This window comes from Heterocephalus glaber, unplaced genomic scaffold, assembly GCF_053883595.1.
Source record: "Heterocephalus glaber isolate CG9 unplaced genomic scaffold, H.glaber_assembly_v1.0 deba00001662, whole genome shotgun sequence".
NCBI lineage: Eukaryota > Metazoa > Chordata > Mammalia > Rodentia > Bathyergidae > Heterocephalus > Heterocephalus glaber.
The window spans coordinates 17,367,544-17,392,517 of record NW_028258403.1 but is presented as its reverse complement, the minus strand read 5'-3'; the positions used below and the strand labels follow the sequence as shown (position 1 = coordinate 17,392,517).

The 24,974-nt window shown below is 46.5% G+C and overlaps 1 protein-coding gene across 2 annotated transcripts; it reads left to right on the top strand.

The window, feature by feature from the left end:
• The first annotated feature begins 18,335 nt into the window (after positions 1-18,335).
• Positions 18,336-22,407, top strand: Nkx2-1 (NK2 homeobox 1). 2 transcript variants are annotated; one of them, XM_004867547.3, is made up of 3 exons: positions 18,336-18,634; positions 19,367-19,752; positions 20,693-22,407. In XM_004867547.3, the coding sequence occupies exons 1-3, from the start codon at positions 18,558-18,560 to the stop codon at positions 21,442-21,444; spliced, it is 1,215 nt and encodes a 404-aa protein (XP_004867604.1). In that variant the 5' UTR covers positions 18,336-18,557; the 3' UTR covers positions 21,445-22,407. The 2 variants fall into 2 exon arrangements, with proteins under 2 accessions (XP_004867604.1, XP_004867603.1); XM_004867546.4 differs by lacking the exon at positions 18,336-18,634 and adding an exon at positions 18,641-19,265.
• Positions 22,408-24,974: the final 2,567 nt, after the last annotated feature.

The window sequence follows — 24,974 nt, the reverse complement described above, 5'->3', positions numbered from 1 at the left end:
GGACCTTTTCTTCCTATTTTACATTATCGATTATTCATTCTAATCATTGGTACATTTTAGGTATACAATATAATGACATTCATCATTGGAAATTTGCACCTTTACATAGTCTCTCTTGGTTCTTATTTTTCACCCTTGCCCAGCCCTCCCTTCAACCCCTCCAGTCCTCCCTATTTACAAAGATTTTGTTCCTCTTTTTCCATTTTCTCATATTAATCCCATTCCCTTCTATCCTTTCCCCTAGCCCTCCCACTTCCTTTCCCTTTGCCCCTTTTCTTTCTATTTCACATTGCCTATTATACATTTAGTCCTTATTTACACTTTCGGTTTCTCACATGTGGTTACATATTTTAAAGAAAAAGAAAAGAAGAGAGGACTTAATTGTCAAAGATTATTTACTGTAGTATTTTCTGGTGAAATTATGTTATTTTTAGGATATGCTTTAAAATATTCTAGTTCCCAGGAAATGGGGAAGATACACCCTTTAAAAATGATTCAAAAATTGTATGCAATTATCTAAATTGGGTAGTGAGCAAATGGATTATATTAATAATAATATAAATTTGGACCCTCAAGTTACAACCAGCCTGACATACAAACAACTAGGGTTAATTAGGTTAATGGAAGATTCATCCACCTCTTGTTATCTATAGCATGTACCCAGGTAAACATCCAGATCTCAGCTGTACTGACTTACAACCAACTTGAGTTACTACCAGACCTCGGAAACCGATTGAGTTCATAAGCCAAGGGTCCACAGTATTTGACTTTTACACATGGCAAAACATGAGTATCAAAATTTTAAAAAGGTTCTGAATTGTATTACTTTTAATAAATATTTAATATATGCTATTTTATTAACTATGCTTTCCTTATGCCATCTTACTCCTTTTCTATTTCTGTCTGCCTTTTAATAATATCTTTCCACTTCAGTCTGCTGTTTTATCTATATTTAAAGGTTTTTTTCCAATACATAAAACAGATGTATTCTTGCAGAAAATCTTTTCCATAAGCATGTTCTTCTTACCCATCTTGAAGTTATCTTCTCCATTTTACATTTTTCAGAATCTTTTCATACTAACCCTGGTAGTTCCCTTTATTTCCATGCATCACTCTTGAAAGAGCAGGCCTGACTTTCTCCACAAACAAGGTAGGTATCTTCTACTTGGTTTCCTCATTGCTCTCCAGGTTGTTGCTCCTTTCAGTCAGAAGCCTAGTTGATATAATATTTCAGTAATCCAGAGTTCTAGGGCATGTGAGAAGGATACTGAAATGCTGAAAACTCCAAGCAGAGGAATCCTGTCTCTCTCCATCTCTCCACTGTGACTAATGAAGCTGCTATTTTGGAAGCTAAAGTTCTGCACCAGAAAGCTAATATTCTGTTTCTATTTGGCCAGTTATTCATGTTAAATACAAGTGTTTTGCAAAATCTCCTTGATTCTGCTGCCAGTTTTGTGGGTCTCGGGAGCCTGCCACTTGACCAGCTCTGTACTCGGAGGTTTCCCATGGACCCTTCTTCTAATAATTGCTGATTTGCACTGGCAAAATGGAACCCAAGTGGGTTCCATGGAAACAGGCACTCTGTGGTGGCTTTGTAACGTGATGACTGACTAGGCTAACCTGAATTCCCAGAATTCTCTTTCCTGGATGTTTCCAGCCAAAGTGGGCCACAAGAGGTGATCTTTTTGTGTGATTTAAATGGCAAAAATGAAGAAGCAGTGATTTTTAACAGTTTTTAAAATAGCATATACTTTGCCAGTTACTTGCTGGCTCACCTATTGGTTTCCAGCAGTTCCAACTTGCCCTGGATCCTCCTTCCACTTCTTCAACTTCTAGGCCAGCTGTGTGTTTTGCGTCATGGCTCAGGGCACCAGTTTTCCCTGAAGGACACTCACACTGTCAAGATCAGAGTCAGTAAGAATTGACACCGATTTTGGTTCATGTTTGAGGGTTTCACATCATGCTTTTGGTTCGTGTTTGAGGGTTTCACATCATGCTTTATAGATTCTAGCTTGTTCTTTTTCTCCTACATTTTACGCCTGTATTCTCTTCCCAAGGGCCTGTGCTGTGAACTCCAAGAAGTATTATCAAACATGAAAGTAACATCCTTACAGAGACTTTTAGTCCAGTTTTCATAATTAAAGTCAAATCCTTGCAACAGTGTTCTCTGTGTATAATGTAAATATATGAGATATATCTCTCAATATATCTATCTTTATAACTATCTACCTATGTGTGTTTCCTAGTGATCTTGCTTCTTTAATTAAACTCTTCATATGATCTATGATCCACTTTGGTTTTTCACAAAGTTATCTTCAGTTTAAATCTATGCTTATGTTATTGTTTCTCACTTCAATTGTTTCTCACTTCAGTGAGAGGAAACCCTCGCTTCAGCACTCAGTGACTTCCTTCTGTTGAATATGCATTTTATTTAGCAGGAATTTCCTTGCTTTTCTGTCACATAATATTATCTTCAACTATCATTATTGGAAGTAATGATTGAGGGCTGGGGATTTAGCTCAGTGGTTCTGGCGCCTGCCTCGCAAGCTGAGGACCTGAGTTCAATCCCCGGTATAAAAAAAAAAGAAGTAATGATTGAGTCCTGAAGGATTTAGGCACTAGGGCTTACACAACCATTTTCTCCAGCTGCTTGCTGGGAGGGAAAAGACAGCCAACTCAAGTCTAATTTTGTCTGTTCCATCCTTATACAAATATGACTCAATTAATTCTAGCTCTTCATTGGAAAAGCTTGCTGGGAATAAAAAAAATAGGTCACTTGTTCCACTTCCAGCCCGAACTAAGTAGTGTCATTTACTGTATGCAAGTATAAAACTAGACAAAACATATGAAACAACATTTTAGACATCAGATGACAAATAGTTATGACTATGATTCCCTGAAAAAAGTGAAGTAATGAGGAGAGCTCTATGGCCTTCCCTACTTTGAGCTTTCTGCCCACAAATACGATCTGGACAAGTGATATAGATAAGAAAAGGATCCTGACCATTATATGATAGTGGTGTTGAGACACAAAGATCAATGTTTGAAGAAGATGAGGTGGCTAGAATGTGTGAGACAGAGCACTAGGGAAGAGGGAGCCAACAAAGAGCTCCACAAATGCACATAATGTCCCCTTGAGTCTTTGAGTATAAGCATCACATAAATAGAATGAGATTCCAGGCAATGAATGGATCTGTAAACTGAAATTACCCAGACCTTACACTGGGCTGGGGAGTGTTTGAGTTTTAGCAAGACAGAATAGAATATTTGTTCACACTTGTTGCATTCAGTAGAGATCCTAGAAATTTCACACCTAAGTAGTAGAGATAAGTTAACCTTGGAATAAGTCTACTATAGCTTTGTTCTAAAAGCTTAAGTGAAAGCCCTAAAAATGATCAAGTTGATCAAAAGATGGAATCAACAGTCACTGAAGAAAGTAATAAGATGTAGACACTCAAAACTGTAGCTAGCACTCAATTAAAAAATGACTAGTTATTAGAGGATATAGTTCAGTTGTAGAGCACATGCTTGGCATATACAAAGCTTTGGGATAAATACCTAACCCAAAAGTAAAATGATTAGGCATGTAAAGAAGCAGGAAAATGTAACCCTGAACTAGAAGGAAAATCAGACAATAGGAAAAAACCCACAGGTGATGTAGGTGATTGGATTAGCAGCTGGACTTTAAAACAGGTATTATAAATACCTCTAAGGATGTAAAGGAAAACACAAGCATGATGAGTAGAGAAATGGAAGATGTGAAACCACCAAAAAGGGGAACTTCTAAACACAGAAAATAAAAATTCACTGGATGAGTTTAAAAAGGTTAGATGGAATAGGAGAAAATGGCATTAAGTTTAAGTACGTGACAATAGAATTCACCCAAACAAAAGCACCATAATAAAAGTGTACAAATACTAGATGATCTATAGGAAAATTTTAAGTAGACTAGATTACAATTGGAGCCCCCCCTAAAAAACAAGAGAAAAATTATTTAAATAAATAATGGCCGAAAACCTTCCAACTTTTTATATCTTTTTATTAGTGAATATTGGTTATACAGACTAATTTTGGCAGGTTCATAGGTGCACAAAGAAACTCTTCAAATTTGATGAAAAGTGTAAGATCACATATCCAATAAATTCAACAAATTTCAAGTATGATAATCACACCAAGGCACATAATTGAAATGATAAAAACAGTGACAAGGAAAAAATATTAAAAACAGCCCAAAAACCTAAAGATAGAATGACAAGAGAATTCTCATAAAAAACACTAAAGGAAGAAGACAATCTATAGCAATCTAGAATTTCATATCTAACAAAAATATGATTTACATTGGAAGGAAAAATAAAACATTTTCATAGTAACAAAAAGTGACAGACTTTATTGCCCACAGACTTGTACTTTAAAAAACATTAAAGAAGTGCTTCATACTGAAAGAAAATAATACCAAGTGAAAAATACAATATATGTAAAAAGAATGAAGAGTACCAGAAATGGGAAACATATGAGTAGAAGAGACAATTTCTGTGGTTCTTAAACTTTTTTTTTTTTTTGCTTGTTTTAAAAAATAAGACATTTCTAGGCATGGTAGTGCACACCTGTAATTCCAGCACTTGGGAACCTGAGGCAGGAGAATTGCCACAAGTTCAAGGCCAGCCTGGGCTACGTAATTGAGTTCAAGGCCAGTCTGAACTACATAGTGAGACTTTGTTTCAAAAAAAAAACCCCAAACTAAAAAATAACAGACTGCTATACATCAAAGATGTATGGTAACAGGAATAATGTGAAAAGGGCCAGGGATATAATTCAGTGGCACAGCTTCTGCCTGGCAAGTGCGAGACCCTGAGTTTGATGCCTGGTACCAAAAAAAAACCCCAGAAATAATGTGAAACAAATTATACTTTTATAAGGTATTTACATTATATGTAAACAATGTAAACACTAGAAGCCATTTATAAAAAGAATTATAACAATTAAGTCAGTGACAATGTTAATAGAATACTTAAGATTCTCAACTACCAGAAGAATGCCAAAAGAACAAGAAACAAAGAGAACAAATATTACAAATAGAAGTACAATAGAATTAAACCAATTACATTTTCAATTACTTTAAATATACATGGTGTAAACCTCTCAATTAAAATGCAGAACTCATTGGTCTGGACTTAAAAAGCAAGCTTCAACTATATGCTGTCTGCAAGAAAACAATAAAGACAAAGAGAGCAAAAAATAAAAAGATGGGGCCCTGCTTTTGTTAGCTCCTACTTATCTAAATCTTTCTTAGATAACTATAAATTATAGACAAATGGAAAAAGACTACCTAAAAGCTCCAGAGAATAACCAAAATCTGGTAGAAACTATAAGGGAGTCAAAATTTGGATGAAAAGAACAGCATTGGAGACATTTCTGGCTTTTTTCTTAAGGAGGTGTCATACATGGCCAAGTCCCAGAGCCTCCACAACGAATGGTTCACCATGGCCAGGGTGTAATTCAACATTACTAGAAATATGAAGAAAAATGGAAAATGATACCCACACACAAAAGACAACCTCAGTAGGACCCAGATGTCCAAATCACCAGACAAAAACTTTAAAGCAGCTGTTATAACCATGTACAAGATTATAAAAGAAAATATGTTTATAATAAAGGAATGAACAGAATCTATAGATAAGTGCTAAATATCAAGGCAAAAGCCTGGGTGCAATGGTAGGGATGGTAGGACTGATGGCCAAACTGAGCTGAAAGGTTCTGAAACAGTGTGCCCAGGTCAGCCATTAAGTTTAGCTTGTGATGCTATGATGAGAATAGACAATTTGAAATTACCAACTCACCTGATGCAGTTATGTACTCTTCCTATAAGATTTAAAAGCCTATGTCAGCTTATGCAATCTTTAATCTTTCAAGACCTGATAAACTCTATGAGATAAAGTGGATCATTATTACAAAATTGTCAACTCAATGTGGTTGCTGTTTCCAAATCCACCTGTAGTCCTGTCTCCCACTAAAACATGTAATGATGACCAAAACACCAAGATCCTATGCTTCTGGGGCTGGGGCTTTAACCCTTGCTTACACACATACTGATGACAAGGGAAGGACCCATGAGCTCAGCTATAAAATCTTTGAATATTCTCTAATGTTGTATGCACCAGGATGATAAGATCCAAGTCACAACTCACTGTGCAGTGAAGTTTGTTTAATTTCTGTTGGATACTCTCCAGCCTCACGAAATGGAAGATGTTGATGAGTCTTTTAATAGGTCTTCTATTAGGTTCTATGCACAAGTACAGCAGATTCTGGAGAAAAAACCTGATGGTGTCATGGTTCCTGAGAATCAAGTGTCATAGCAACCAACATGTCAGATATCATCTATTAAATAAAATTCTCTTTCCTTGTCAAAGTAGCCAGAGGACAGACAAATCATTGAGGAGTTACTAATAGCTATATCCATTGTACTAGGGAAATAGTCCTCAGGGGGACTTCTAAGACAAAAGGCAGATCTATGCAAATTAGTGAAGAGGCATTTCATAAATTTCATCAACATGAGGTCAAGTCAAGGGAGTAGAAAAGCAAGGTGATAGGACTTCCTTCAATAAAACTTACCCTGAGGAAAATAGAAAATACAGCCTCTCTATAACAGAGGGTTTAATAAATTTTCAGATGAAAGGAGAAATGAAGCCATTCACAAAAGACCTATGTTTGGTTAGCTAGTGGAGAAGTAGAAGCTCTGTTGAGATGTACGATCTAAGAGTGTTAAGTTTTGCTCTGCAAGCTTAATCAATGCATGCATAAGTAAATAGACTGATCATGCTGGCAGTGTTTGTGACATCATTTGTGGAGTGATTGGACCTCTTGGATGCTGTAACCAATCAATGATAAGAAATGCCTTTACAAGTAAAAATTCTGATGGTTGTGACAACAATAATAATTTTCACAGGATGACAGAAACAATTTATAAATGGAAAATTCATATCTGTGCTTCTAATGATGTAATAAAGCATGAAAAGTTTTGCTTTATATTTTGATCACTTGACATAGTCTCATAGGTGACTAAGGCTCTATTTTTATTTTTAATAGTTTTTCAATCTTCTTCTCAGATTGGATTACTTCAACTGATCTGTTTCAAGTTTTCTCTTTCTTCTGTTGGTCCCAATTTTCTCTTCAGCTCATCCAAGGACTTTTTCATTTCAGATGTTATAGCTCTTTAATTCCATAATTTTCATTTAATTTTTAAAAATGCCTTCAATTTCCTTGGTATTTCCTCCATTTGTTCAGTTATTGTTACAATATTTTAATTTGCCTTTGAACATATGTACCTCTTTAATACACTTTTCTGCTAATTCTAAACCTTGGTCATCTAGAGGTCTGTTTCTATTGACTGCATTCTCTTGACCTGAGGAAGTATCTCCTATGTCTGCATATGTCTAGGAATTTTTTCATTATAATTTTCCCATTATTACAAATATATTTTAGGGTGTCTACATTCCTCTGTTCTAGGATTTTCCTACCTAAATCTTTCAGATATTATCTCAGCCTCTAACTCTGACCTTACATACTGCGAGTCAAAAACAATGGACCTCTCTGCTTCTGTGTGCCCTGTCCTATATGGTGTGAGTGGTGCCCTCAGTGGAGTAGTCTTGTGGATTTGAGTCTCATTCAGTGAGTGGCTCCATTAAAGCCTAGAACTTCCTTCAGTTTTTACCTACTTTTGTCCACTTTCTGGGTACTTCAAATAAATGTATATGAGTGTGTGTGTGTGTGTGTGTGTGTGTGTGTGTGTTGTCTAGGGTTTATAATTGTTATCTGGAAAAGGCATAGTCTGATGAAAGTTATTTTCTATTACTATTATCAGAACTCCCATTTGAAAATATACACTTAAAAAAGCTTTTAAGGTGATTCTTAGGCACTCTGAATTTTGAAGGCTACTGTCTTTTATAAACTTCTATGTTTAACTTTATCTTTCAAGAAGTCATCTTCCTTTTTGCAAAGAGGAATTTAAACTCTTCAGGCACATTAGTTACACTTCTCTAAAGCTGAAAGTAAAGTCCTATGAACAGGGTAATTCTACTCTTTGTTATTGTGTGTTCCTTACTACTATGCTTTCCCAAAGAGACAGAACTATTTGTTGAAAAAATCAGAGAAACAGTGAAATAGAGTGGAAATAATACAATGTGGTCCCATACTACTTAGGTTTTTAAATGTGATAATGCATAAAGTAAAAATATAATAAGACCAAAATTGCTCTTGAAGAACCCATAAAATGGGAACAAATTTTACATGTATAATTGGTAGAGCAATTTTTACACACATTAAAGTTTGAGAAGCGAGCTAGAGTAATACAAAGAAATTCTCAAGGCAGATGTGGATAGTCAAATTATCTTCCTGTTAGAATAACTGTAAAATTCTAAGATGTCAATGCCAAGTAGATAGAAAACTTCTTTAAATTTCTGTTTATTTAAACTATGACTCCTCTTGTGTTTTGAAAGACATATTGACAAGCAAAACTTACTCTATTACTTACTTGCTGTTTAATATTCAGCAACTTACTTAAATTTTCTGAGTCTTGGTTTTCTCATCTATAAAAACTGAGAAAATATTACCTCTCTCTTCTCATGTGAATGCCAAAATTCCTGGAACTTTTCCTGAAAGGAAAGATCTAGGGTTTCCCCCTTATGGGTATTACTCAAACTTTATTCTCAAAAAGCCCAGACAAATACACTGATTATGATTAGTTTTTAGCTTAATCTACATTCTCCTAATACTTTGTTAGTAAAAGGGGCAAGGCTTCCATGAACCACTTCAATTTAAGCACAAGATAATCTTTTGAAAACTTATACTATAATTCCTTCCACACTTTCCCAAGAGTACACGTTGATAGATAATTTATAAGAATCTTAGGTAAGAATAATCATGATAATGGTAATTACATCCTGTTAAAATTTTAAAATAGGGACTATATAGAATATCTAACTGTGATATTTCCATACAGAAATATACTGGCTGCTACTCTGGAAGAAATCAATGAAAGTTCTATAATCTCTATATAAAATAAAGATAGTGATGAAAAACAATTTTGGCAAATGGAAGGCTAGGCTATGGCTATAGACCTGTACTTATACAAGCTAATAAAAGTAAACTTTCCATTTCAGAGAGTGAAGGGAATTTGTGGAGACTTGAGGGAAAGGTGAAGCTCTCCAGTGCTCTTTGCCCTTGTGCTGTCCCGGGAAATAGCATAAACCAGAACACAGTGGAGGATCTTTAAGGTGCTGAAAGAAAACAAGCAATACTGTTAACCTATGATTCTACCCCTAAAGAAAATGTCTTTGAAAAAGGAAGATGAAATAAAGACGTTTTCAGATACGCAAAAGCTGAAATAATTTATAACCACCTGACCTGCATTACAAGAAATGCTTAAAAGAAATTCTTTTGGCAGAAGGAAAATAATATCAGATGGAAATATGGATCTACACAAAAGAATAAAGAGCAACAGAAATAGTAACTTTGTGTGAATTATAAGAGACTTTTCCTTAGTATTTAATTTCTTTAAAAGATAACTGGCTGTGTGAAATAAAGGCAATAACCACTTATTGCAGAGTTTATAGTATATTTTGAAGCTAATGTCTGATGACAACAGCATAAAAACCAAAAGGGAAAATAGAACTATGTAAGGTCCTTATACTACATTACATGGTATAATATTATTTCAAGGCAGACTGTGTAAGTTAGATCTCACAGTAACTACTACAATAACATAATATAAATCATAGCTATACGTTTTTTAAAAAAACGTTTTTTAAAAAAATCATGTGTTCATCTCAAAAGATGCAGCAAAAGCATTCAACAAAAGCAAACATCCAGGACTGGGGATTTAGCTCAGTGGTTTTGCCACCTGCTGCACAAGCACAAGGACCTGAGTTCAATACCCGGTACAAAAAATAAAAAAGCAAACATCCATTTTTTTATATAAACTCTCAGCAAACTAGGAATAGAAAGAACTTCTTCAAACTGATAAAGGGGATCTACATAAAATGTGCAGCTAATATCATACTTAATGACAAAGGATGAAATACTTGGGGCCAGGGATTTGGCTCAGTGGTTCCAGCGCCTGCCTCACAAGTGCAAGGACCCGAGTTCAATCCCTGGTACCAAAAAAAAAAAAAAAAAGAAAGAAATACTTTGTAAATTATGCGGTAACATATGACCCAGCCATTCCACTCCTAGGTGTTTACCCAAGACAAATGAAAGCATATGTTCCATATAAAGATATAAATGTTAATAGTTTTATTTGTAATAGGTCCAAACAGAAATAATCCAAATGTCCCTTTACAAGTAAATGGACAAACACATTTTGGTATATCTACACAATTAAATACTACTCAGTAATATTTATACCTTCAACAAGATATTGGCAAATCTCAAGTCATTCTCAAGTGAAAAAAAGTCAAACAAAAGAATAATACTGTTTGAATCCATTTATGGAAAATTCTATGAGATGATAACTAATCTATAGTGAACAAAAGCATGTCAGTAATTATCTAATGATGAGATAGAAGTGGAAAACAGCAGAAGAGAGGGCTTACAAAAGAACACAGGAAATGTCTGGGGTCATAGATGTCCATGTGTAATATCTTAATTGTCATAATTTCATGAGTGTACACATAGGTCAAAACTTACCAAGTTTTATTCTGTAAATATGTGTGGTTTAGAATGGACATGGTGGTCCATGCCTGTGATCCCAGTACTCTAGGAGCTGAGGCAGGAGAATCTCACGTTCAAGCCCAACCTGGACAAGCAACTTAGTGAAACTCTGGCTTGAAATAAAAATTCAAAAAGGGCTGAGGTTGTAGCTGTATGTGAAGGCCCTGGATTCAATCCCTAGTATCACAAAAAAGTGCAGTTTAATGCATGTCATAAATGAGTACAAAATGAAAGACATGAGATAGTCATAGCACTGGAGAGAAGTTGTGAAGGGATAGGTAGGGATGTAGGGAAATATGACTTTGGAGAAATAAGTTGGACTCTGTCCTGTGGATGGGATCCTGGATTAGTCTGGGGAGACTTGTACAGTAGAAACAAGAGCTAAAAGAGAAGACAATAGATCATGGATGACCGTGATTAAGGTAGTGAAAGCAGAGACAAACTGGTTATCATGTGGTATTAAAATGCTTTGTGACCAGTTCAATGAGAAAGAGGAAAAGTATCTGACTTGGGAGCTGCTGTGGGTTGAATTGTATCCTCCTACAATTCATAGGATGAAGCCCTAACCCCCAATGTGACTGTATTTGGAGATAGACTCTTTAGGAGGTGTCTTAGTGTATTTGCAATAATGGAACAGAACACATGATTCTGGGTAGTTTAAAAACAACAGAAACCCATTTCTCACAGTTGTAGAGCTTATGAAGTCCAAGATCAGGTGCTGCATCTGATGAAGGTCTTTTTGCTGCATCACCCAGAAGGCAGGATGCTGTGTCCTGGCATGGCAGAAGGGTACAAGGGCAGGCTGGCCAAATGCTCCACGGAGACTTATTTACAAGCTTAATCCTTTAAGCAGGGACAAGCCGTCATGGCCTTATAAGCTCTTAAAGACCCTGCCTCTTAATACTACCACCCTGGTGTAGCATTGTTAGATTTAGAAAAACCAGAAGTACATCTGGGTGTGGTGCTACACATCTGCAATCCCAGCTACTTGAGAGGATGAGGCAGGAGGATCAAAATTTCAAGGCCAGCCTGGGCAACTTAGCAAGACTGTCTCGAACTAAAAGTAAAAAGAGCTGGGGATGTAACTCAGCGGTAGAGCTTACCCGGCATGTGTGAAGCCCTGGGTTCATTCCCCTGTACCACAGCAGTTAAAAGACAAGAAACAAGCACTGAGACAGATGGGGAATTCAGATTGGGATATATTCGGTTTAGACAGCATTCACATGAAGAGGCCAACTGGAAATATAGGTCAGAAGCTCTGGAGAGAGGTTGACTGGAGATACGAATTTGGGAACCATCAGCAAATAGGTGGCAGCTGAAAAGCCACAAAAATAGGTATACAGCAAAGATGGTAAACCAATGGCATGTGTGCCACAGTGGGCTGTTTGTTATCATTGAAAGCTCTGAAGTTCGCCATCACTGGTATACAGTGTGAGATGGAGTCCCAAAACAATGAGAGAATTTTGAGAAGAAATGATTAATAGGATCAAATACTTCAGAAAACTGGGTACCTTTTGAGGAAGACATCTCAGTGTTTTGAAATAACCCTGAAAATCAAAGAGCTTACAATCTACCTGAAAAGAACACCTGAAGCTGGGGATTTAGCTCAGTGGTTCTGGTGCATGCCTCGCAAGCGCAAGGACCGGAGTTCAATCCCCGGTACCAAAAAAAAAAAAAGAACCCTCGAGAAAATTAGTAAATCATTAATTAAAATGATTTGACTTATTAATATACATGGACATGTAATGGAGATTTGTCTATTCCACAAATATACATTCAGTGCCTGAGTGTTAGATACTTAGTTATGGAAAGAGAAATTGAGCTTTTTAGAAAGAAATGTACTTCTTAGGGCAGGGGATTTAGCTCAGTGGTTCCGCCACCTACCTCACAAGCGCAAGGACCCGAGTTCGATCCCTGGTACCAAAAAAAAAAAAAAAGAAAGGTACGTCTTGGTTATGAGGGTGGGAGGAATGATGTTCTGCCCAAGTGGAAAAGATCAGAGTAACATAGGCATACCATGCGGTGTGGAGCGGGGAAGACAGCGAGGATTCAAAGAGCAGGGGCAGGTGGGGAAAACCTGTGTGGGGAAGTTGGAACTCTAGAAAGCACCTGCCCCAGGATAGCTACTTTGAGAGATGTTCTTGCTCCAATATTTTGTAGGGGCTATGTTCCTGCAAGGGACACAAGGCCAGGCCTCATGTGCAGGCTTTGAAACAAGAACTGCTGATTTCTCCAAACTTTGGCAATGCAGCTAGGGCAAGTTACTACATTGGTCACCAAATATGTGTCCAATTGCCCTCAGGCTTGGAGAAGGAATTATCATAATAAAATCCCTAGGTCAAAAATAATTAGGTGAGAAGGTATCACAGTAGTTCCTATGGCCCCGATCTACACACAAGCTCTTGGTGACGGATCCGAAGTTAATCATAACTTATATTGTGGTGGCACTGGGTGGGCCTCTGGAAAGCTAATATGTGATAGGGCAGACAATATGGTGAGTAGTTAGGGTGAGTGAATGCGTGGCTGATTAACCACTACCAGGCTCTGAAAACTACCTGTCTTTCGGTATTTCACCTAGAAGCTTTAAAGCTTCCGAGCCTAAAGTTGCCGTTCTCCGGATGGCCGGTAGAGGGAGCTGTGGCTCGCCTGGGTCGGCGATTGTCAGACCTCAATCCTGGGCGGCAAAAGCGAACCAGTCCGCGTAGTGTTCCAAAACCTGAGGCTGTCAGATGCCGGAGCTGGCCTGGGGTCTGTACTGCGGCCACCTGAAATTTCCCCTAGCCAAGTGTTGGCGAGGATGAGGGCAAGGTTGGAGGGGAGGGGAGAGGAGAGGAGAGGAGAGGGGAAGGGAGGGGAGAACCGGAGAAGGGGACCACAGCGCTGCTGCGACTCCGCGGGAAGCTCAAACCCTCCAGGCGGCGGGCGCGCGCCCTCGGCGCTGCGCTTCTGTGGGGGACGCGAAGCAGACAGGGCTGCAGGTTCCGGCCATCTAAATGTGAACGGGGCTGCACACATCCTGGGCCAAAACTCGCGCCCTTACCTTGTAGGATCCATCATTTAGGTCTAGGAGCACCCAGAAAACTTTACTTTTGCGACATGGACCCCACAGCCCCCTTAGGATGGGGGCTTTGTGTCCACGCAGAGTACCCCAGAACCGCCGCCGTCCGCTCTTTCTCCACCTTAGAGGCTCTTGATTAACAGCAATGAGGAACTGCGAGGAAAAGCAGAAATCCAGTTCCCTGTGGAGCTAGAACTCGGCCCCGTGCTTCTCTCTCCCGTGCGGCTGTCAGCGCTGAGTCTGCGGGGGGCTTCAGGTCTTCGCCCGCCCCTCTTACCTGTTCTGGTTCCCCTCATTTCAAAGGGTGTTTCTAGCGCTGAGCCCCCACCTCTCTCTGCTTTGTAACCCACTCCCCATTTGGCTCCTACCCCAAATTCCTTCCCACCAGGGGGCGTCCCTGGAGTCGGTGGAGAGAGAAAGGGCTCTGAACACCTAACTTGAGACAGGTTGGGTCAAGGCTTGAACTGTGACATAAAAATAGGCAGCTTTCGGGACCGCAAGTGTCAACCTTTAGGAGGGCTTGACTCGACGAAAGACCCACCCCTGCCGTCAGGCCCAGGGCGGGGTCTCCTTTCCGAGGGTGTCGGTCTCACAGGTGCCTGCCTCCCCCGCCTCTGCCGAAGTGGCCCACAGCACATCGGGCTCGTTCGTACGTGCGCGCTCTCCCTGGGAAAGCAATTGAGGGAGCCTTGGAGACCTTTACGGAGGGAAACTAGTAAGGCACCCTTAAAGGCCGTCCTTGGATCTCAGGATTGGGAAGCAGCGACCCCCAGCGCCCGGCTTCATTTTTGTCTTCCGCCCCCTGGGAGGGGTGGCCTCCTCGGCAGCACCAGCTCGCCAGACCCTACACACCTGGCTGGACCCTCCGGACCGTGGGCGGGACCCAAGTGCTCCTGACGAGCATCCCTATACAGAATCAGAAACTCTATCTCCTGTTTGCCAGCGACTTTAAAGAACTACACACGGGCATATGATCTCATCCTGAGTTATCTGAATCCCTAGCACAACAATCCAGGAAGGTATACAGATCAGGTTATGACCATTCTTGCAGCTCAGGAAATACGTGCTCAAAGGCTTTGTTTTCTTAATTTAACTCGAGTTAACTGGGGCTTCAGAGGGGAGCCAGGAAATCGCTAGTTTACTCTGGCTGTGATAGTAGTTGCTCCTATGATCCTTGGGGGGGGGGTTATATTACACAGCTGGAAGTGGTAAAGCCAGGGCTCAGACTCTACGAAAGTGTTCATCTCACTACCCAGGATTGCAAGACAGGTGCAGAAATGAACTCACAGAACTTCATTACAATCCTCTCTGTCTCTTTTGGGGCCTGCAGCAATATTTGTCTCTGCAAATGGAGTGCCTTGGGTCACTGAGTCACTCCACGTTACTGGGGTGACTTACTATTAATAATGTAAACTCTGTGTGGGGAGGAGATGCATCTCGATTGTTGAAAGTTGACTTTTCAGACCAAGCACTGTACCTGGGATAGCCTTCCTGAAATAGTTGTTAGATGAGTCATGAATTTTGATAAAGCTTAAAGCAAAATAACACTGCCAGGCAACACATTTGGTGCCCTGGGGCACTAAAGGGCCAGGAAAGGCCAGGGAGTTGTAGGGACTGATGAGAGAAGCGTCGTCTCTTCCTTGGCGTACTGTCCTATTTTCTGCCTGTCCTTCTAAATGACACGAGAGGGAAAGAAAAGCGCTTCCCATCGGCCACATAGTGTGAGCAAAGGCTGCTGTTGAGTCCACTCGCCTGGGGCTGAGCTTGCACCTGCCCGTCCAAAGATTCTTGCTTCTGGGAAGATTCTTGATTCTGGGCCGAGTGGCAGCCAACCCAGCAGAGTGTGCTTGAGGTTGAGGCAACTGAACAGGGCCACTTGGGGACAGCTCCATGAGGGGCCAGCACTGTGCCTGCTTCCAGCTGCACCCACTCCACCCGAAGCAAGTTTCGGGTTAAAGGACGATGTCTCAAGGGGTGGACTACATTTTCCAGCATAATTGAAACCACGGAAAAGTCACTGATTTGACCCAGGGCTGCCCTATTCAGGATGAATCAGGGAGGTGCTGGATAGAAAGGATGCTGCTCTTCAGTGAGAAGTAGGCGCTGGGACCAAAGGACGGACTCCCAAAGCTTTTGCTTGGACAAGCTTGGAGATGCAGATATCAGCCTTTTCCTCACCAGGCGGGAGTCTACAGACTTATTCCAGGCAGTGCAGTGTGCCTGGCAAAGAAGACAGAGCGGTGGGTGGGTGTGAAAGGGCAGAGGTCGGAGAGGCCCCTAGGGCCAGTGTGCGGCGCCCCAGAAGCCCAGCCTAGGTCTAAGCTCGAGCGGATGGGGCTGTGTGTGCTCGAGAAGTGAGCCAGCCCGAGGAGGGTAGAACACAGTCCTAGTTTCAGAAGAGAAGCCCACCCTAGGCCTGGATCCCCGGCACCCACCCACCACCTGCTTCCTGGTTCCCCTCGGAGTTCTCCGCTGCGGAGACTACGTGTGCCCCAGGTCCTGCCCAGGGCTGGAGAGCTGCCACCAGGGCGGACCCAGAGACTGTGGACGGCTCCCTAAACTCTTCACTCTATCCAGAGCCATAAAGATGGGGAGGGTGTACTTATGAGAAACTACAGAAACCTCCAGTTCTGGCAATGAACTTGAAACAGTTTCAAAGCTCTGCAAGCACTTTGACGTGCACGATCTCATTTGACTCTCACAAAAATCTTTTGGAGAATTATCTCCATTTCTAAATGGCTTCATGACTGGGAGGTTTGTAGGAGTCTTCCTATAATTGGCATCTGTTACAGTTGAGAGAGAAAGAGAGAGAGAGAGAGAGAGAGAGAGAGAGAGAGAGAGAGAGAGAGAGAGAGAGAGAGAACAGGAAACCCACCTCGCCTTCGAAAGAGCCCATGCAGGACGCAGGCCTGTCTGGGCTGTGTCTTCAGACAACGTCCATGTTCTGCTTTGCCCGCTCTTTTCTGTCATTCACTGGAGCCCAGAATGGCCTCCCTCGATGCTCCCTGAACACCACATTGACCAAAGCACTGTTGTTAGGCTCTAAGTTCTTACTGAGAGCGCCCCCCCACACACACACACACCGGCTCCTGGAAGAGAAGGGCGCAGAGGCCGGGTTGGTACCTGTCTTCAGCAATGCAAGCTGCAGGCCAGCACCATGAGAAAGAAAAGAAAATGTAGGGTCGTCTGCCCCAAAGCTGCTGCAGGGACCTTCTGGAAAACGTGGGCCCACATAGGAGTTTCAGGGTGTCCTGAGCTTTCTCAACCCCTGGTCAGGGAGGTAGGAGGGGAGGAAAGCAAATGTTAGTATAGAAGTTGGCTTTGTATCGAGGGAGTACAGAGCATGCTTCAAGGAGAGGTTTGAAATCTTAAAAAGCAAATAAGCAGAACAACTTTCCCTGCTACAAATTGCTATCAATGAAAACGGAGCCTAGCCTGCTGGATTAAATAGTTCAAAACTGCCTTTTCATTATCCGGAGCTCCCTCACTACAAGGAGGGGAAGAAAATGTGAAAACAAAACCCAAATTCGAGAAGGCTGCTTGACCGGCCTCCGAAGTGTCTAGGAGGCACCTGCCCGGGTAGGAAGCGCCCCGCCCTCTCAGCCCCCAACGCGCTGGGAAAGCTCAAAGAGCCAAAGAGAAAGGAAAACAAAAACAAACAACAGCGAAAATGCTTAAAATCCGAGGGGGAAAGGCGGAATTGGTCTCAAAATCCGCGCCAGACAGGGCTCAGCCGTGGCCCACTCGCCTGGGGGACCTGGCCGGGCCCAGCAACGCGCCCGACGCCCCCGGTCCCGCTGGGGAGCGCAGCCCACTGCTCCCCCTCGCCGGGCGCCCGAGGACCCTCCAGGCGCGGGGCTCACACTTGAAGCCTGAGAACGCGCAGACAGGAAGCCCACTTCCTCCTAAGCAGTTTCTTGCTTGCCGGATGAGAGGCGCCCAATTGAAGCAGAATGATCCTCATCTGCTAATATCCAGCGTGGCCACAAAGCGACTGGCCATTTACGCCGCCACTTTAAACAAAGATATTTGGTTATTCCCGGGGAAGCAAGTGCACTTTTGCATGGCTGAGCTCCGGGCGGAGGCGAGGCGAGCCGCAGCTCACCCTCCCGCCTCGGCTGGGCGGCCCGCGCCGGGGTACTCGCCCCCTCCGGGGCCCGCGGGCCCTCCGGGTTGGGGCTCAGGCCCCCGGGGCAGCAGACCCGCAGGCACTCCCGCCGCCCTCGGGCCGGCGTCCTCCCGGAAGGGGAAAAGAGCCGGGGCTGGGCTCGGGGGCCGGGACTGTGAGGTCCTCAAAAAGTCAGCTTCAGCCCCAGAGCCCCGCGAGTTCAGGCAATGGGCCAGGGTCTGGGACAGCAGGTTTGTTCCCGGTGGGACAACTTCAGCGGCGGGGCCGCACCTTCGCGCCGCCCCCACGCTCGCTCGCCCGCGGCCCAGGAGGCCCCTGCTGTGCGCGCCGCGGCTGGGAGGGGGCAGCGGAGCGCGGTGTGGGGTGTGGGGCGGGGGCCTGGCCCGCCGAGAAGCGAGAGCCGGGGGGTGGGGTGGGCGGGGGGTGCGGGGATCCGCGACAACCTCCCGGCGGCGGCAGTCGCTCCCTTACTCGGCTCCCCCTCCGCCCGCCGCGGGGAATCTCTGCGGTAAGGGGAAAGGGGGCGGGGAGCAGAGGTGTCCCTCGGACGGCGGCAGAAGAGGCGGACGGACTGACAGACACGTAGACCGACTGTGCGGCCCCAGGGCTCGTCCCCAGACGCTCTTGCTCGTTTGACGGCGCCTGGGGCCGGCTCAGCGAAGCCCGATGTGGTCCGGAGGCGATGGGAAGGCGCGGGGCTGGGAGGCCGCGGCGGGAGGGAGGAGCAGCCCCGGCAGGCTCAGGTGAACCCCAACCCCATCCCTCGGCCCCCTCCTTCTACGACCCGTCCCTGCCCGGGGAACCCGACCACTTCGGAAAGTGGTTCCACTTTGTAACTCTTCAAGTTGGTTGCAAAGCAGCAGTCACCTTCCTTCTTCCCCACCATCCCTCCTCCTGGGCGCCTCTCCACCCCACCTCCTGCCCTCCCCGCTCTCCGTTCCCTCCTCCTTCCCCTCCTCCCTCGCCTCCTCCCCGCGCGCGCCTGCACCCCACAAAAAATGGGGATGGGGGTGTGCGGGGAGGGGGAAGAAATGCTTTGGCGCTCTCTCTCTCTCTCTCTCTCTCTCTCTCTCTCTCTCTCTCTCTCTCTCTCTCTCTCTCTCTCTTTCTCTCTCTCTCTGTGATCTAAAAATCCTGACAAGTGAAACTTAAAGGTGTTTACCTTGTCATCAGCATGTAAGCTAATTATCTCGGGCAAGATGTAGGCTTCTATTGTCTTGTTGCTTTAGCGCTTATGCCCCGCCTCTGGTGGCTGCCTAAAACCTGGCGCCGGGCTAAAACAAACGGGAGGCAGCCCCCGAGCCTCCACTCAAGCCAATTAAGGCGGACTCGGTCCACTCCGTTACGTGTACATCCAACAAGATCGGCGTTAAGGTAACACCAGAATATTTGGCAAAGGGAGAAAAAAAAAAAAAGTAGCGAGGCTTCGCCTTCCCCCTCTCCCTTTTTTTTCCTCCTCTTCCTTCCTCCTCCAGCCGCCGCCGAATCATGTCGATGAGTCCAAAGCACACGACTCCGTTCTCAGTGTCTGACATCTTGAGTCCCCTGGAGGAAAGCTACAAGAAAGTGGGCATGGAGGGCGGCGGCCTCGGGGCTCCGCTGGCGGCGTACAGGCAGGGCCAGGCGGCACCGCCGGCCGCGGCCATGCAGCAGCACGCCGTGGGGCACCACGGAGCCGTCACCGCCGCCTACCACATGACGGCGGCGGGGGTGCCCCAGCTCTCGCACTCCGCCGTGGGGGGCTACTGCAACGGCAACCTGGGCAACATGAGTGAGCTGCCGCCCTACCAGGACACCATGCGGAACAGCGCTTCGGGCCCCGGATGGTACGGCGCCAACCCAGACCCGCGCTTCCCGGCCAGTAAGTGAGGCCGCCCCGCCGCGGGGCCGCGGGCTGGGCACCGGAGGGCGCGGCGCCTGCGGGCTGCGCGCTGGACACCGGGCGGGCAGCCGGGCAGCGGCGCCAGGGAGTTGGGTGTGGGAGCCGGGGAGTCTTCCTCCTGCTGGGCTGCGGGGGTGGGGGTCCCAGGAGAGACACTTGGTTGCTCTGGGGTCCTGTGGACAGGTGCTGGTACTCTGCACTTCCAGGCGCTGCCAAGTAGGCGCTCTGCTCCGCGGGAAGACCTCCGAGGGCCGAGGGAGGCACCCCGAGCCGAGGGATGGAGGGCGCGCAGAGCGTGGCGAGGCAGGACCTGGTCGGGAGGGAGGCCGCTCGGCGGCGGGGACGCTTTGGTGCGCTCGGCCCGGCGCCTCTCCAGCGAAGTCTGGACAGGTGGGAGGACGCGCGGCTCCGGAGGGGGCTCTAAATGGGCCGAGCAGGCGCCCTCACTGGTGCCTACGGCAGAGAAGTGAAGAGGCAAAGCGTCTAAGGGCTCGAGCCTTCGGAAGAGAGCACCCTCCTCTCCTAACCTTCCAGAGCTGGGGGTTTACCGTCGGATCCCAAGTCCCTGCCTGAGTTCAGTTCGCCGCCTGTGGCCAGCTAACCCCAATAGGGCGAGGGCAAAAAGGAGCAGGAGCAGGCTCTCACTTCGCACCCCTCTGCGCTTTGGGGGTCGCAAGAGGGTGCTGAGACCGAGGGAGGGTAGCCAGGGTTGATTGGGATGCGCTCCGGCACACTCTCCGACTCCACCGCCCCGGGCGGCGCTAGCGATCTCAAGCGGCTGGGCCTCCCCGGCCCGCACCAGGCGGCCGAGGTGCGGAGGGCGCCGTCGGGGCGGGCCGGGCGGGCCGCGGGCGCCGAAGGCAGGGTTGGCCTGGCCCGGCCCCGGCTCCAGCCGACACTATGCGTTTGTCGCTTACAGTCTCCCGCTTCATGGGCCCGGCGAGCGGCATGAATATGAGCGGCATGGGCGGCCTGGGCTCGCTGGGAGACGTGAGCAAGAACATGGCCCCGCTGCCAAGCGCGCCGCGCAGGAAGCGCCGGGTGCTCTTCTCCCAGGCTCAGGTGTACGAGCTGGAGCGACGCTTCAAGCAACAGAAGTACCTGTCGGCTCCAGAGCGCGAGCACCTGGCCAGCATGATCCACCTGACACCCACCCAGGTCAAAATCTGGTTCCAGAACCACCGCTACAAAATGAAGCGCCAGGCCAAGGACAAGGCGGCTCAGCAACAGTTGCAGCAGGACAGCGGCGGGGGCGGCGGCGGCGGCGGGGGCGGGGGCGCCGGATGCCCCCAACAGCAGCAGGCTCAGCAGCAGTCGCCGCGCCGCGTGGCTGTGCCGGTCCTAGTGAAAGACGGCAAACCGTGCCAGGCGGGCGCCTCCGCGCCGGGCGCAGCCAGCTTACAAGGCCACGCACAGCAGCAAGCGCAGCAGCAGGCGCAGGCCGCCCAGGCAGCGGCAGCGGCTATCTCGGTGGGCAGCGGGGGCGCCGGCCTGGGCGCACACCCGGGCCACCAGCCTGGCAGCGCCGGCCAGTCTCCGGACCTGGCGCACCACGCCGCCAGCCCCGCAGCGCTGCAGGGCCAGGTCTCCAGCCTGTCCCACCTGAACTCCTCGGGCTCGGACTACGGCACCATGTCCTGCTCCACCTTGCTATATGGTCGGACCTGGTGAGAGGACTTGAGGCCGGCCCTAGCCCAGCACGCTGCCTCACCACCTCCCCTCGGCCCGCCCCGAAGACCAGTCCACCCGCTGCTCCACGAGCTTTGACTTTTCTTAAGAACCTGTCCGCGTTTAGACCAAGGAATACTTCACAAAGGCCAAACTGCTGGACGTCTTTCTTTCTTTTATTTTTTTTCCTTTCTAAAATTTGTGGATTTTTTTTTAAAAGAAAAAAATAAAACCAGCCAAGCCAGTTCAGTTCCTTATGGAGCCTCTAAACATAGAAAGACATAGAAAGAACAGCTTTGGGGGTGTCTTTTCGGTGACTCAAAGAGGTTTCCCACTCTGGGGCACAGTTTGGAGAGGGCTCCACACTGCCGTGGCTCTGGACTCCAAAGACCTCAAACTTCACTCTGTACACTTTTCCAGCAAAGAGGACTCACTTGTAAATACCAGGATTTTTTCTTTTGCTCTCTCTCTCTCTCTCTCTCTCTCTCTCTCTCTCTCTCTCTCTTTTTAAGAAGGGAGGAAGGGAGTTGGAGAGAGGGAAGATTCCTTGACATAACCCACTTGTCAAAGACACAAAGGAAGTGCCCCTTCCCAGGTGCCTGCTGGCAGTTTAGGTTCCGCCCAGCCATCCCCCCCCCATAGAAAATTGTTTTGTTTGATGTGAACTTGTAGCTGTAAAATGCTGTCAAAAGTTGGATTAAATGCCTAGTTTTTAGTAACCTGTACATTTTGTTGTAAAAAAGAAAAAAAGCATTCCCTATCCCCAGCCCCTCACATTTTTTAAAATGGGCATTGACAAATCTGTGTATATTATTTGGCAGTTTTGGTATTTGCCACGTCAGTCTTTTTCTGTTGTAACTTATGTAGATATTTGGCTTAAATATAGTTCCTAAGAAGCTTCTAATAAATTATACAAATTTAAAAGGTTCTTTTTCTGATTAAAAACATCTTTTTGTTTGATTTTGATTTGACTTTAAGTGGCTTTTTGGGGGATTCATCTTTGGGCTAATGGGATCTGAATTATTTGGGGCTGAGCTCAAAGGATTCTGAACCAGATAAGGAGTCCAGGCCCAGAGTTTCTGTCCCACGGGCAAAGGGAATTTTCTGCTTTGGGACTGAGTGGAACCAAATTGTGAGCAGTTCTGAGACTGGGCACTAGAGAAGAGCAAAGCTAAACTACTTATAGCAGGAGCCAGGGAGGAGAGGAAGAAAAAGAGACCTCAGGACACTTTTTCAGAGTCAGGTTCTGTTTTTAGAAACCTGGGAACTACCTACTGTGATCTTATACAGAAGCCAGCAGCTGAGGCATCATTTAAAAGCAGTGAGCTAGGACATCTGTTTGAGGTGACACTGAAGGAGTTATCATTCTTAGTACATGAGTTCCTTCTGTAGGCTTGAACATGAAACCCGTTATTTCTAATCTAAAACCAAGCTCCTTCACAGTTAGAATTTGGTGGGTGGCTATTTTTCAAATTGAAGTCTTGGTAGTTCTATTTTGAAAACAGCAAACCATGCTCAGGTATCCGGCCTCCAGCCCCCAGCGGCTGTGGCATGGGTCTGTCAGCGTTGGGCTCAGTGGCTGGTCTGAGAAATGCCTTCCATAGGGCTTAGGACTGATGTTTCACATTTTGTTCCAATGGTTTCCATCCCCAGCAAAAATCCATTTTACCTCCTTTCTTATAATTTCTACTTTCCTGGTCTCGGCTCTCAGATATATGTATTGGAGAACCACTAAGGCTGCTTCAAGGGGTGAAGGGTGGCAGCGGTGGAAGGAGTGGCTGTGGACAGAAAGAAAAATCAGTCCTTCTGATGGGCCTTTGCCTGCTACACCTGATAAACCTACAAAGTGCAGGCGGCCTAGTGGGCTGCAGACAGGCGCTCCTCCCAGCACTTTCCTTTAGACCTGGAAGGCTTGGAGCATTGATTCTTGTTTGGCTTGTGCTCACTTCTCACCTAGACTTTCAACTTTCTTTTTTCTTTCTTGTGTGGCTTCCTCTTCCTCTCCTTTCCATTTCATTCTGTTTCTAACTCCTCCACCACCACCATGGGAAATAGATTGGCCACATCCTTGGCCACACCTAGCAGTCCTCTTCCTGGACTTCCAGGGGTCTCCTCTCCAGTGAGGACTTAGGACTAGAGGTGAGGAAGGATTTTCTCTCCTCAGAAACCAGCCCTAGCTACCGAGATCATTTCCAATATCCTGAAGGGACCTGGAAATTCTAAAAGGATGGTTGGCTGGGACTAGTGTGTGTGCTGATTGAGAAATGCACAAAACCCAGAAAGTTGGAACAGGTGTGTTAGAATGGGTAGCAATTGGTCGTTCTGGGGCAAGGAGTGCAGGTGGCCTAGGGCGGGTGCTGCAGCTGCTGTTTGGCTCTAGGACCCCAATTCTGTGAGGTAGGAGATTAGCTCGAACCGTCCACAGGCCAGCACAAGCCTGGACGCTGTGGGGCAGGCGGAGCAGGGCTGCCCTTTCCCGCATTTTACCACCCCCTCTGCCGCCGCCCCTGCGAGTCGCAATTTCAGTGTGCTGAGTGGTACTCTCACCCTTGTCACCCCCCTGCTGGGTGGACTTTCTATCAAACACATTCCTCTTCCCGCCGCCGGCTCAGTTTGAAGTCTGTTTACTTGTCCCGGGAAAAGGTGAATTCGGCCCGGTCTGTGGATGGGACCGAGATAAACAGCGCCTTGGCCTCTTCTATCAATCACTTAGGGTCCACTCACTCTGGCTCCTGGCTGGGGGACTTGTCGCAGCTGGAGGGAGCAGCCGTGGGCCACGGTCTGAAGCTCTCTTTAGCCAAATGCGGGCGTGCTCATCTCGGCGCAAGAGGGTTTGCAGCTTGGCGACACCCTCTGCCCGCAGGGGCCCACCAGCCTCTGGGAAGCCGACGCTGTCCTTTCAGGGAGTCCCCTATCTTAGATCTCCAGCAACCCCGGCCCTGCTCAATTCTGGCTTCTCAGGAGGAGAAATCAGCATTCTGGATGTTCCTGGAGCTGAGAGGCTGGGAGAGCGGAAAACGTCCTCACGTGAGGGGGCAGAACAATCATCCTGAGATCCCTGAGAAACTTTGCCCCCTCCAAAGTATCCCACCCCACGCTGGCCGCCGAGGACTCCCGGAGTAAGGGAGATTTTGCAGACAGCATCCCCCCTCCCCCACCCCACCCCCACACTGCCATGTAAACACGAGGACTTTCTCGAGAGCCCTGGAGAGCCGCTCTAGTGGCTCCGGGGCCTGAAACCCCAGGCTTGGCTTGTTTGATGTTTAGCATCCCAAAGCGGCTCCCCACCCCCGCCCCAGCCTGGGAACCCCGAGCTGTGGGCCAGGGAGGAAGGAAAGCAGCCCTCTCAGCTGGCAGGGCCCTGGACTGGGCTAGGCTCAGGGGAGGCGAGAAGAGCCGGACTGAGGTGCCCTGCGCAGGGAAGGGAGGGACCCTTGGTTGCTGCCGCCGCCATAGGGGCACAAGCTGGGATCCTCAAGGCTGGGAGGCTGCTGAGGGCAGGAATCCTTAGCAGCCCAGGCCGTGGCTCAGGA

Excerpts from the sequence above, each read along its gene's own strand:
- Nkx2-1 (XM_004867546.4), top strand. The coding sequence starts at position 19,126 with ATGCCCCGCCTCTGGTGGCTGCCTAAAACCTGGCGCCGGGCTAAAACA. Across the intron at positions 19,266-19,366 it reads CCAACAAGATCGGCGTTAAG|CCGCCGCCGAATCATGTCGA; the intron begins GTAACACCAGAA and ends TTCCTCCTCCAG. Across the intron at positions 19,753-20,692 it reads AGACCCGCGCTTCCCGGCCA|TCTCCCGCTTCATGGGCCCG; the intron begins GTAAGTGAGGCC and ends TGTCGCTTACAG.